Genomic DNA, 14,627 nt, shown 5'->3' with positions numbered 1-14,627 from the left:
TTTTCTCTTCTTGATCTGTTCTCCAGATTAGTTGTTTTTCTTATAAGATGTTTTACTTTCTCTTCTATTTTTTCATTCTTCATATTTTGTTTAATTATTTCTTAATCTCTTATAACTTCACTGGTTTTATCTTGTCCAATTCTAATTTTCAAAGTGTAGTTTTCTTCCTTAAGATTCTGGATCTCCTTTTCTAATTGGTTGACTTTCTTTTCATAATCTTCTTGGCTTTCTCAGATTATTCTCTTTTTTTTTTTTTAGTTTTTCCTGTATCTCTCTCATTTGATTTTTAAAGTCTTTTTAAAGTTCTTTTATGAATTCTTTTTGAGCAGGTGACCATTTGACATTGCTCTTTGTGGGTAAAAGGAGGTTTCTTTGCTTCAATATCCTCCTCTGAAGATGAGCCCTGGTCTTCTCTATTGCTATAATAAGTTTCTGTGATTGGATTCTTTCTCCTTTGCCTGTGCATTTTTTTTAATAATAGCTTAACTTTTATAATCACCTCTAGACCTGGAGTATGGGGGTTGGTGTTTCTTGCCCCAGATCTTCAGTTCTCCCCTCTAGCCTGACCAAAGCCAAATCTCTAGCCTCCTGTAAGTGCCCACAGCCAGGGGCATTCTGCCCCACTGCTTCTGCCCTCACCAGGCTTGTACTGGTTCCTTCCTGCCCCCTGCTGCTCTCCACAGCTGGGTCTGGTGTTCCTTATCAGCAGAGGTTCCTCCATCTTCCTGGGTTCACTTAACTCCCCTCACTAAGCTGAGGATAAAAGTTCCTGGGGCTGGGGCCTAGGCGGCCTCCCAAACCAACTAACCCAAGGGCTTGCTGCTTGTTGTTAACAGGTACCCTAGCCTGGAGGTGTTTACTCTTCACAGGAACCAAACCTCATCCTGGGATTTTTCTTCTGATCTTCTCCAATTGTCCCTGGAAGGTCCCTGTTATGCCCCTGTTCTTATTTATTTTTACCTTCACTTTGTTCACCCTAAGGTACTATTTTATCTCTTTTGTGAGGGGAAATCTTGAGAGCTTGGAATTTTCTGACCTACTGCGCAACCTTCCCAGAATCCTCTCCCCAATTCTGCTTTTCAAGGCATTTTTCTCTTCAATGTATTTTAGTACCTTTTTTTACCATTTGCTCTATTCTGTCTTTTAAGGTGTTATTTTCTTCAGTATTTGTTGTGCCTTCTTTAATAAGCTGTTGACTCTTTTTCCATGATTTTCTTGCATAACTCTCATTTCTCTTCCCACTTTTTCATCTACCTCTCTTACTTGATTTTTTTTTGTTGTGAAGCAATCAGTTTAATCAGGTTAAGTGACTTGCCCAGGGTCACACAGCTACTGTGTCAAGTGTCTAAGGCTGGATTTGAACTCAGGTCCTCCTGACTCCAGGGCTAGTGCTTCATCCACTGTGCTACCTATCTGCCTCTTACTTGATTTTAAAAAATCCTTTTTGAGCTCTTCCATGGCCTGAGACCAATTCATATTTTTTCTTTGAGGCTTTGGTTGTAGCAGTTTTAGTTTTAACTTTGTTGTCTTCTTTTGTCTTTGTGTTTTGATCTTCCCCTATCATCATAGTAATTTTCTATAGTCAGGATCTTTCTCTATTTTTTACTCATTTTTCCAGCCTATTTCTTGACTTTTAAATCTATGCTAAAATGGGGCTCTGCTTCTAGGGTGGAAGAAGCACTGTTTCAAGTTTCAGAGTGTTTTTGTGCAGCTGTTTTCAGCAATAATTCTGGGGACCTGTAAGTTTTTGGTTCTTTGTGGTGGTATGGTCAAGGGAGAGGTGTGTTAACTACTCTCCTGGCCTGTGCTCTGATCTATGAGTGATCACAAGCGCTCTTTTCTGCCCTGCAACTGTGACCAATGTCCTGCTCCCCTGTGGCCGTAAGCTCTGGTGTGCTAGTGCTCCTCTTTACCCTGACACAAGGAACTATTACCCAGATCCAAATATGGGCAATGCACCAGAGTTCTGCCCTTGGTGCCAGCAAAAGGATTCCTGTAATCTCCTCCTGACCAGTTGTCCAATCCCCTTACTGTCTGTGGGCTGAGAAGTCCAGAAGACACCACTGCTGCCACTGATCCCGTCATCTCAAGGCCTACTGCTAGTTTTTTGGGACCCAATCTGCCCTGGTGGAGTCCGCACTAGACTAAACTTCTCTCTCACCCTGGTGCATAAGACCTTTTCTGCCAACCTTCTAAGTTGTCTTGGGCTGGAAAATTGTTTCATCCTGTCCTTTTGTGGGTTCTGCCACTCCAGAATTTGTTTTAGGTGTTATTTAAAGTTGTTTGTTGCTCAGGCAAATCCCTGCCTTTTCTCTGCCATCTTGGCTCGACCCCTATCCTTCCTCTTCTTTAAGAAGAGCCTCACAACAAAGTATTGGGGGAGCTGGGGAAACCCACTGGATTGGGATTCAAATTCCAGCCTCAGCTCTGTCACTAATTTGATATGGTACCTCTTACATCATTTTACCTCTCTAGTAGATCTCTGTTTCATCATAATTGGAGGAGGAGGAGCATAAACAAGATGTTATTTCATTAACTTCTAGCCTTAACAGTCAACAAGATTATAATATCATATGTTAGATATAACAACTTGCAATTCACCTTCAAAGAAATCTTACAAAATTGACTTTCAGTTTGGACTTAGGCCTAAAACTGGGCATTGTCACAACCTCCTTTAGGATCTAAAATTCTGAATCATGGATCTATCTGAAAATAATAAGTTTCTTGATTGGTTGGGGGAGGGGGTGGGAGTAAGAGTCTCAAATCTATTTTTGAGCTCTAACGGTATAAATAAATTTTTCCTTTCCCTTCTCCATGTAACTCTCTTACCCTCTCTAACCTACTAACAAAGAATCATCTCCCCTCCCCTACCTCATATTCTTTCCCCTATTGAAGCCTCATTCTTGTTTCCTTTAGGGACATTTCATTCTTCCTGACAACCTAGAGTGTGAAGAAGTATTCTTTCTTTTTTTAATATTTTATTTTTTCCAATTATATCTAAAAAACAATTTTAACCTTCATTTTTTATAATTTTGAGTTCCAAATTCTCTCCCACCCTTCTTCTCCTTCCCCCCACCCCAAATCATTGAAAGGCAAGAATTTGATAAAAGTTATACATGTACAGACATGCAAAACATATACTAATCATGTTGTGAAAGAAAACACAGATCAAAAAAGAAAAACCAAGGAAAATAAAGAAAATTTAAAAACAGTATGCTTTGACCTGCATTCAAATTCTATCAGTTCTTTCTCTGGAGCTGGATAACATTTTTCTTCATAAGTCCTTCAGAATTGTCTTGGATCTTTGTATTGTTGAGAATAGCTAAGTCATTCACAGTTGATCAGCATACAATATTGCTGCTATGCATACAATGGTTTTTTTTTTTGGTTCTGCTTACTTCATTCTGCATCAGTTCATGTTAAGTCTTTCCAGGATTTTCTGAAAGCATCCTGCTCATCATTTCTTATAGCACAATAGTATTCCATTCACAATCATATACAATTTGTTTAGCCGTTCCCCAAGTAATGGCATCCCCTAAATTTCCAATTCTTTGCACCACAAAAAGAGCTGCTATAAATATTTTTGTACAGTTAGGTATTTTTCCTTTTTTTAAAAAAAAATCTCTTTGGAATATAGACCTGGTAGTGGTTATTGCTGGGTCAAAGGGTATGCACAGTTTTGTAGCCCTTTGGGCATAGTTCCAAATTGCTCTACAGAATGATTGAATCAGTTCACAACTCCACTAACAGCGTATTAGTGTCCTAATTTTCCCACATCTCATCCAACATCTATCACTTTCCTTTCTTGTTATATTAGGCAATCTGATAGGTGTGAAGTGGTACCTCAGAGTTGTTTTGATTTTAATTTCTCTAATTAAGAGTGATTTAAAGCATTTTTTCATGTGCCTGTAATATAGCTTTGATTTCTTTGTCTGAAAACTTCCTGTTCATATCCTTTGACCATTTATCAATAGAGGAATGGCCTGTATTCTCATAAATCTGACTCAGTTCTCTATATACTAAGAACTCACTATTTAACAAAAGCTACTGGGAAAACTGGAAAGCAATTTGGCAGAAACTAAGTATAGACCAACACCTCATACCATATACCAAGATAGGGTCAAAATGAATACATGATTTAGACATAAAAGATAGTACTATAAGTGGGAAAATTGGGATACTAATAATTCACTGTTGGTGGAGTTGTGAATTGATCTAACCATTCTGGAGAGCAATCTGGAACTATGCCCAAAGGACTATAAAACTGTACATACCCTTTGAGCCAGCAATACCACTGCTAGGTCTATATCCCAAAGAGATTTTTTTTAAAAAGGAAAAATACCTGTGTGTACAAAAAATATTTATAACAGCTCTTTTGTGGTGGCAAAGAATTGAAATTCAGGGGATGCCATCACTTGGGGAATGGCTGAACAAATTGTATATGATTGTGAATAGAATACTATTGTGCTGTAAGAAATGAGAAGCAGGATGATCTCAGAAAAGCATGGAAAGACTTATATGAACTGATACAAAGTGAAGTAAACAGTACTAAGAGAATATTGTACATAGTAACAGCAATAATATATGATGAAGAATTGTGAATGACTTAGCTATTCTCAGCAATACAATGTTCCAAGACAATTCCAAAGGACTCATGATAAAAAATGTTATCTGCCTCCAGAGAAAGAACTGATGTCTGAATACAGACTGAACATACAATTTTTCACTTTCTTTTCTTTCTTTTTTTCGTTCAAGTCTTTTTGTACAAAATGATTAATATGGAAATGTTTCACACAATTACACATGTATAACCTATATCAGATTGCTTACTGTTTCATGGAGGAAGGAGGGGTGAGAGGGAGAGATAGATAGAATTTGAAACTCAAAACTTAAAAAAAAACAGCAAACATTAAAAAAATTATTTTTACATGTAATTAGGGAAAAATAAAATATTATTAAAAAAAACAAATAATTCTTGTCCCAAAAGTTTAGATCTTTGTGTTTATTAACACAAGATTACTAAGGTCATCTCCTACTGTGTATTGTATACCTACTTGATTCCACTGATCCACCACTCTATTTCTTCACCAGCACCAGATTATTTTGGTGATTACCACTTTGTAATACAATTTGAGATCTGATGTGGCTAGGCCACCTTCCTTCACTTTTTTTTCCCATTGATTCACTTGATATTCTTGACTTTTTGATCTTCTAGATGAATTTTGTTATTATTTTTTTCTAGCTCCATAAAATAAATTTTTGGTTGTTCAATTGCTATGGCATTAAATAAGTATGTTAATTTAGGTAGGATTGTTATTTTTATCATATTGGCTCAGTTTACTCATGAGCAATTAATATTTTTCCAGTTGTTTAGATCTGACATTATATATGTGAAGAGCGTTTTGTAACTGTGTTCATATGGTTCCTGGGTTTGTCTTGGCAGGTAGATTCCCAAGTATTCTATATTGTGTGCAGTTATTTTACATGGAATTTCTCTTTCTATCTCTTGCTCCTGGACTCTTGGTAATATATAAAAATGCTAACAATTTATGTGAGTTAAGAGACATTCTTTGAGTCTGTTTACCATCTCCTCCATGAGGAAGATCAGCCTCCATAGGTATCACAGGCAAACTTGGCCCTGGTAAAAATACAAACGCGCGATTGATGAAAATCAGTATACTCCTTATTCCTCATGTTTGTTGAGATTTCCAGCTTTTTAAAAAAAACTACTTTAGCCCAAAACACTTGGTTAAAATTTTATACCAACTGGAATGACCGCATTAGGTGATGGCTTTAGATGTCTTTTCACTGGATAAGTCAGTTTAGGGTATTAGTTGGAATAGATAATCTTCAAGGCTTCATACAGAGTTAGGGACCTTAGTTCCCCTGCCCCTCTCTCTGACCTTTGCCCTCTTTTTTCTTTCATTCTCCCCAGGATCCTAAAGGATTTCCGGTGGGTTTATTGTGGCAAAACTCCACAACAATCCTCAGTGACATCAGTAGTCCAGTCTCAGAAATGGAGGATCTTCTATGCCCCTCATCCTAAGGATATTCTTTGGTGAGCCTTTTTCCTCTTCCTCATCAGAGCTCCTTGAGGCTAGAGAAGGCCAATGACTGCACTGTAATGTAGAGAGCACTGGATAGGGATACAAGTTGACCAAGTTTCAATACTACTTGTGTGGCCTTGGGCAAGTCACCTGATGCCTCCATCTCCTGGTATGGCCTGGATAGTAACAGCTAGCATTTATATAGCACTTTAAGGTTGGTAGAGCACTTTATATGTTACCTCATTTGCTCCTCACAGCAATCCTGTGAGGTGGGCGTGATTTTATTTTACAGATGAGCCAACTGAAGCTGAACAGTTAAAATTATTTTCCCAGGGTCACATAGCTAGTAAGTATTTGAGACAGGATTAACACTCAGATCTTACTGATACCAAAGTCTCAAACTCTATTTAATGGACCATTTAGTTGCCCATTTCTACTCCAAATCCTTTGATCTTATGACCCCCCCCATAAGATCCTATGCCCGCTTTCCGCCCAGCTTAATCACTACAGAAAGAATAACTACGTGAACCAGACGTAACATGAACCTGACATATATGGTCTCTGCTTTTGTTAAAGACATCCACAAGGCCTTTAAGTATAACCAACCCATAGCAGGGCTGTGCCTATTCCTGGCTGATCTTGTGACAGGACTATATAGATTCATGGTAGTCCTGGCCTCAAACTCCTTTACATACAATGACTATATTGTCCATACCTTTAGCCCAACTCTGAAAAGGAATTGGACTATTCAGACAAGATAAGATAATGCCTTCCTAGAGGAAAAAGAGTCCACCTCAAGTTTTCCTTCAAGGAAGCTTCTCCAGAATGGATGGAGGAGCAATAGATGAAGTTATCCCCTGTGTACTTCAAAGAAGTCAGGGTGCCTATGGACCAGTGCTGGCAGGAATATGTAAAGGGAAGGACGCAGCTCTAGGAGCCTCCTCCCAGGAGGCATATGGAACTTCTAGGGACATAAAATAGTGTGGCCCTGCTTGTTTAGAAATAAAGGAAAGCTAGCACGAGTTCAGTCTGTTCCTTGGAAAACTCTCTTGTTTCACAGATCTTCTTCTATTCCTTAGGCAGCACCTATCCATCCGTGGATTTTATTGGTGGGCGCGTTTTGTATTTCTCAACTCTTTCCTCTTCATCCTGATCTTCTTCCTCACCACACCGAGCATTGTTATCAACACCATGGACATGTTCAATGTCACTCGACCCATCGAGAATATACAGGTGCTTCTTCAGCTTGAGTGGGGAGAAGTGGGCAGGAGATGCAGGTGGGAGTGGCGGGAAGGCTTCTCAAGGAAAGAAGAGGGTATTCTCATTCCTGAATTGTGATAATCTCATGGAGGAAAATGTACTCAGGAGAAGACTGCAAAAGGTGACTCCCCACTCACCTCATAGCCTATGGACGGACAACCCAGTAATTGGCAGAAGAGTTAATAGTTTTCTTCATTCTAAAGCTGGGATTCTTAACCTTTTCATGTTGTGGACTCCTTTGGCAATCAGGTGAAAGGACCATATTCTTAGGATTCCTCAGAATAATGTTTTAAAATGCATGAAATAAAACACCTAAGATTAATAAGGAAACCAATTGGATTGAAATGCAGCTTTCAAAATATTTTTAAAAACAAGTTTTTGGATCCCAAGTTAAGAACCCTGCTTTAAGGTGAATTCAGGATATCTTCAGTCTTGAAGGTTGAAGTTGAAGAAATAGGAAGGGGAGTAAGGACTACAGATTTATTCCAAGGTGAGTGTAGGCAGGTTAACCTCCAGTCAGGAGTCAACCTTTGGGTCTGGTTTAAACCCTGAACTAGCTAGGATGTCATGAACATGCAGAAGGTATGATAAGGGTGGACTAGGTAAATTAGGAAGCTAGGTGTCATTGGGCTTATAAATTGGAGGTGATTAACAGTGCTCATTTTAAAAAAAAAATCCTTGGGCACATCTGTGGTAGAGATCAGGGAATGCCTTGACAGATCTTACAGCTGGCCAAGCTATTGACCATTAACTAGAATTCTCAAGTCAAGTTTGGGTAGAAATTAAGCAAGTAGTCTGACAGTTTCCCTAAGCCCCCAAAATACTTAACCCTCATCATTTATTCTCCCATCCCTGGAAATGGCCCTCCATCACTCCCCCTCCCAGAGGACAAAGACTTTTAAAAATATTTGTGATTCAATAGTTAGAGACTCTGAAGAACTCTTAATACCATTTCCAAGTCCCTAAACCCAAGGTTAGTTACCATCTACCTCTCCTCTATCCTCCCAGCATCATATACCTTCAGATAGACACAGACATAGACACAGAGGTCACACCCTCTGCATGGCACCAAGCCTGGGGAGCTCATGCCATGCCATTTCCCTGGGTAAGTTTTCCAACAATCCCAGAAGCCAGTTGCACTTTCTGGGAAAGAGGATGGTTGGCCACCCCATATAGTGGTATCACAATGCTGGATTTATGTCATTACATAACATAAAATAGGTGGGAGATGGTATTCAAAAATGATAAGTTTGGTGTCATATCACCATGCCTAAGGTGTGCATATGTGGGAAGGGATGGAGATAAGGGGAATGGAAAGAGCACTAGATCTAGTACCAAAAGAACAAAGTTTGAATTTTGGCATGGCTACTTATTTACTTACTAACTTTAAACCTTACACAAATCATTTAACCTCTCTGGGCCTATTTCATCTATTAAAAAAAGGGGTTGAGCTAGATGATCTTGGAAGGCCCTTTTCAGCACAAGTACTAAGCCTATGACTGTATTCTAGGTTCTTTTTGTGTCCTTTGCACGTTGCACAGTGCCTGGCCCATAATAGTCACTTAGTAAATGTTGATTGATTGATCTGTTCTCTGGCCCTACAGCATTGGCCTGTCTTAGCTTTGAAAGTTTGGGGAGGACCATAGATTGGAACTAGAAAGTACCTCAGACATCATCTAGTTCAATTCCCTCATTTCACAGATAAGGAGACTAGGACACAAAGTATTTGTTGTTGTTGTTGATGTTTTTTATTTAGCATTTTATTTTCCCCCCAATTACATGTAATAACCATTTTCAACATTTTTTTTAAATTGAGTTCTAAATTCTCTTCCTCCCTCCCCACTCCCCTCATTGAGAAGGCAAGCAATTCGACATAGGTTATTCATGTGGGACACAAAAACTTAACAAGGAATAAGTGGCAGAGTCAGAATTGGAACCCAGATCTTCGGACCCCAAACCCAGCATTCTTTCCTCTGCACCCATGGCAAAGTTCAGTGAATGGGAAAAACATGTGGTAGCCTGACTGTGGGGCTGAAGGCAAAAAAAGAGAGAGACCCATGCATGTTTCAGACTGATGGGGAAGACAAATTCATAAGGAAAGTAGTACTCCACACTAATCCCACCCCTACTCCACCTTATTCCCTACAGAATCCCATTGTGACCCAGTTCTTCTCTTGCGTGCTAATGTGGGCTTTCACTGTGACCCTTCCCTTTATCGTCTACTCTTCCTCCTTTTTGGAGGCACACTGGACTAGGTAAGCCCTGTCCCCCTTCATTTCTATAACTATAAGAATGTCCATTCTTTTCCCAGGATACCAATAAGCAAGCTGTTTCATCTCCAATTTAGAAAGGGAGAATGATGACAGACTGAGGTTACTCTCAAAGATAGGTTGAAAATTCTTTTTAAGATCCTGGGGTCAATTCTTCTTGGTGAAATCCTCCAGGGGTTATGGATCCTCAATTCTTTATTTGGTGTGTGGACCCATACACTAAGACATAGAGGATTTCAGAATCTGAACATTCCAGAGTCCGTCAACAGGATCTTCCTATGCTCTGTCCATGCTCTGTACTGAGGAAGTAATAATAATAACAACTAGCTTTTATATAGTGCTTTAGAGTTAGTAAAGTGCTTTGCAAATGTTAGCTCATTTGACCCTCACAACAACTATTATTATCCCTATTTTACAGATAAGGAAATTGAAGTGGAAAGAGATTAAATGACTTGCCTACTCTCACATAACTCTTAAGCGTCTAAGGCAATATTTGAACTCAGGTCTTCCTGACTCCAAGTCTAGACCTAGAATTAATTTCTTGGTTCCAGGTCTTGAAGATCTCAAAGCAAATTTGTCCAGGGAAAGTTATGTACCAGGTGATGACAGAATCTTTCCAGAGCATCATGTAAGAAATAATTGAAGAATGAAAAGACATTGGAGTAGTCAATGAAAACTTCCTGAGAGAAGTTAATTTAATAAATTAATGGATAAGATTCAGATTGAATGGGATGGGTAGGGAGAATTCAGGTTGTTATCAGGGTTCCTCTAAGCAAGGGTTCAAAAGCTATCAAGGAGAGAGAAGAGTGAGGAAATGAAGGCCCAGTATTGGAGTAGGAGGGCCCAATGCCCACCTACTCCATCATTTCTCCTAGGGCCAGCCTTTATAGGAATCTAAATGAAGAAAGCAAAAGAGGAGAAAGATTGAGAGAAAGAAGGAAGGCTTTAATTTTTTCTAATTTTATTTTTTATTCTCAAATTAAGCACCAAAAATCCCCCAGCATTTCCATAGCAGAACACAAAAAGAAAATTGTATATAAAATCACAAATCATCATTTCACACCATCTGATTGCTTTTAAAAAAGTTATATAATAAATTCTACATATTACTCTCACAACTGTACCATTTTCTGTAGTTCCTTTTTTATTTAATATTATATTTTAACCATTACATGCAAAAATAATTTTTAACATTTGTTTTTTCAATTGTGTTCCAAATTCTTTGTCTTCCTTTTTCTCCTGACCCCTCATCGAGAAGGCAAGTAATTTGATATAAATTATACATGTATAGTCATGCAAAATATATTTCCGTATTAGTTGTGTTGTGAAAGAAAACACAGACCAAAAAAATTTTAAAACCAAGAAAAATAAAGTAAAAAAGTAAGCTTTGATCTTCATTCATACTCCATCAGTTCTTTCTCTGGCTATGGATAGCACTTCTCATTATAAGTTCTTTGGAATTGTCTTGGTTTATTGTATTGCTGAGAATTGCTGTCATTCACAGTTGATCATCATACAATATTGCTGTTACTATGTATAATGTTCTTTTGGTTCTGCTCGTTTCACCTTGCATCATTTCATACAAGTCTTTTCAAGTTTTCCTGATAGCATCCTGCTTATCATCTCTTATAGCACAATAGTATTCCTTCACAATCATACACCAAATTGGATCAGCCTTTCTCCAGTTGACAGATACCCCCTCAACTTCTAATTATTAGCCTCCACTAAAATAGCTGCTATAAATATTTTTGTGTGTATAAGTCCTTTTCCTTTTTGTTTTATATCTTTGTTTTTTATTTATTTTTAGTTTTCAACATTCACTTTCATAAGATTTTGAGTTCCAAATTTTCTTCCCCTGCCTCCCCTCCCTCCACCTCAAGATGGCATGCAATCTGATGTAGGCTCTACATATACATTTATATTAAACATATTTTCACATTACTAATGTTGTAAAGAAGAATTAGAATCAATGGGAGGAACCACGAGAAAGAAGAAACAAAAAGAAAAAAAGAGAAAGAGAGAGAGAGTAAGTAAATAGTATGCTTCGATCTGCATTCAGACTCCATAGTTCTTTTTCTGGCTGTGGATAGCATTTTCCATCATGAGTCTTTTGGAGTTGCCTTAGATCCTTACATTGCTAAGAAGAGGTAAGTCTATCAAAGTTGGTCATTGCACAATGTTGCTATTACTGTGTACAATGTCCTCCTGGTTCTGCTCACTTCACTCAGCATCAGTTCATGTAAGTCTTTCCAAGTCTTTCTGACGTCCACCTGCTCATCATTTCTTATGGAACAATAATATTCCATTACATTCATATACCACAACTTGTTCAGCCATTCCCCAATTGATGGGCATCCCCTCAATTTCCAATTTTTTGTCACCAAAAAAAGAGCTGCTATATTTTATACATGTTGGAAGAAGGAAGACTTTAAAGAAGGACTTGAGAGGGTTGGGAGAAAATAGAATTTTTCCCATCATTCCTTCCTCAACCTGGGCCATGCTGATTCAATGTGCCATAGTTGGCTGAGGGCCAAACTTGGAGTCAGGAAAACTTGAATTCATACCCCAAATTCACATTTTGCAGGCTATGGAACAACTATGAGCAAGTCATCTCAACTCTGAGTCTCAATTTCCTCAATCTGTCAAGTAGAGATAATGCCCAGCGTACCTACTACCCAGTTACTGTAAGGCTCAAATGAAATAATGTATGTAGAGTACATACACGTGGGCAGTTAGATGGGACAGTGGATAAAGTGGGCCTGGAGTCAGGAAGATTCATCTTGCTGAGTTCAAATCTGGCCTCAGACACTTGCTACCTTGTGACCCTGGGCAAGTCACTTAACTCTATTTGCCTCAGTTTCCTTATCTGCCAAATGAGCTGGAAAAGGAAATGGCAAATCAACTCCAGTATCTCTGCCAAGCAAACCCCAAGTGGGGTCACTAAAAGTCAGAAATGACTAAAATTACTGAACCACAACAACAAGTATAAAGCACTTTATAAACTTCAAATCACCAGCAAATTCATGGGATCATAGGAGACCTTATTAGAGCTAAGAGACCCCTCAGGGATCAGCCCTCTCATTTATTATTTTTATTCTCCCAGCTCTGACCTTGGCCTTCAACTTTGACCATGTAAACCTATATCCCATGTCTTTGATCTTATTTCTCAGCCATCATCTTTCTCCTTATTCCTGAGTAAGAAGATGCCCTGCTGAGACTACGTTTATCCCATCTATCTAAAATAATAGTAGCAACAATAATAACAATAATAGCTAACATTTACATAGTGTTTTAAGGTTTGCAAAACACTGTACATATTTCATCATCACAACAACCTCATTTCATCATCCCAACATGTGTGATGAGACAGTAGAAGATGGAAACTATGTTTCTTCTAAGTCTTCTTTTCACCAGGCACAACAAGATTAATTCCTTTACTCCTTGAATGTAGCTGACCTACTGTGAGTGAGGTAGGTGCTATTATTATCCCCATTTTACAGATTAAGAAGCTGAGGCTGAGAGCGCTTAAGTGACTTACTCAGTTACCATTTTAATGGGGGAACAAAAAGACAGTAGATTACTGGAGGTGAAAGTTAGATGATAAAAATAATTGAGCACCTGATCAGAAGTGGGAGATAAAATCAAAACACCATTTTTTCTTCTCTCCTACTTTATACACTAACTTAAGGTTCAAAAGAAACTATTTTAAGTAATATTGATGCTATGAATTCTTTTTATATCACCCCCACTTTCTAGTAACCTGCTTCCTCCACTATACATAAGTCTTCTTGTAACACAATAGTTAAACAAAACAAATGAACATATCAGCCATATGTGATGTTAAATGCAGCATTCCATACCCATAGCCTGTTGTATTTATTGGAAGGAGAACAACAGATTCTCCCAAATGATCCCTCTAGCTTGCTGTCCCTGTAGACAAAACTCCCTATGAGAAAACATGAGCATTCTTTGAAAGGTCCGTACTAGCCCAGTACAAAGTCATCATTGCCTGTTGCTATCTATGAATATGGTTTTAAGAAAAAATAAGAGGGATTAAGGTCCTATGATAATTCAGACTTCCTAGTGATGTCAGTTCTTCCGATATTTCTTTTTAGGTTGTGCAAAAATTTAGTCTCTTTGCTTCTCTTTTGCTTCTTCCTCATCACTGAATATTTCCTCCTTTTGTCCCTTAGGTCACACCGAAATCTGTTCACAGTATATAAGTGTTACTTCTTCCTAGTGTTCATGGTGATCATCTTGCCTTCATTGGGACTGACCAGGTAGGCATAGCATATCCAGCCATCATCATTCCATCTCCCTGCCCAGCAGAGTATGCAAACACTATAATTCAATTCAACCAGTCTTTATTGGAACCCACTATGTGCCCAGTACAGTTCCAGGTGCTGTGGGAGTTATAAAGTATTGGTTTTAGGTAGTTTATAATCTATTTAGGGAGACATATACATTTGTCAACAGTTATGTAACCATGCTAAAAAAAAACCTTAATGTTTTCTTAGGGTACACAAATAAAATGTACTGAGTGCTCAGAACAAGGAAAGTGATAATCCCTGGACAAATCACATCCTAAGTAATGGGTTCAAATTGGGGGTACCATATTTAGCCTGGTACATTAACATTTAACTTGGTATAATATTTAAGGGTGGTAACTAGTACATTAAGGGTACTCAAACTTGCTATACAAAGGTTAAAAGAACTAACCTTGTTGTGCCTGGAGAAAAGACTTTGAAGGAATATGATTTCCATCTTCAACTATTTGTAGAGCCATCATATAAAAAGGATGGTAGATATTCTTTGAAATTCCAGTTCTCAATATCAGTGACAAAACCTATTACTCATATCCTGACAGAAGAAAGGTTGTAGACTCAAGATTTATTTATTAATTAAATACATTTTTGGTCAGAACCAATGGGCAAATTTACTTTGCTTGATTAATTTGTTACAAGGGTTGTTCTTTTCTTTTCCAATGGGGTAGGGATGGAAAGGAGAGGGGAAACAAGGATAGGGGAGGAGGAGGAGGAGGAGGGAGAGG

At 38.3% G+C, this 14,627-nt stretch overlaps 1 protein-coding gene across 1 annotated transcript in view; it reads left to right on the top strand.

The window, feature by feature from the left end:
• The window catches only part of TMEM63C (transmembrane protein 63C), a 75,158-nt gene that overhangs the window by 46,422 nt on the left and 14,109 nt on the right, over positions 1–14,627 (top strand). Inside the window, exons 13-16 of the mRNA XM_027844866.1 lie at positions 5,936–6,058; positions 7,127–7,280; positions 9,456–9,562; positions 13,771–13,857. Of these exons, the coding sequence (XP_027700667.1) occupies positions 5,936–6,058; positions 7,127–7,280; positions 9,456–9,562; positions 13,771–13,857 (471 nt within the window). The remainder of the gene's footprint in view (positions 1–5,935; positions 6,059–7,126; positions 7,281–9,455; positions 9,563–13,770; positions 13,858–14,627) is intronic.

Source organism: Vombatus ursinus, unplaced genomic scaffold (genome assembly GCF_900497805.2).
Source record: "Vombatus ursinus unplaced genomic scaffold, bare-nosed wombat genome assembly UNPS02014945.1, whole genome shotgun sequence".
NCBI lineage: Eukaryota > Metazoa > Chordata > Mammalia > Diprotodontia > Vombatidae > Vombatus > Vombatus ursinus.
This window is presented reverse-complemented; position numbering and strand designations above follow the sequence as displayed.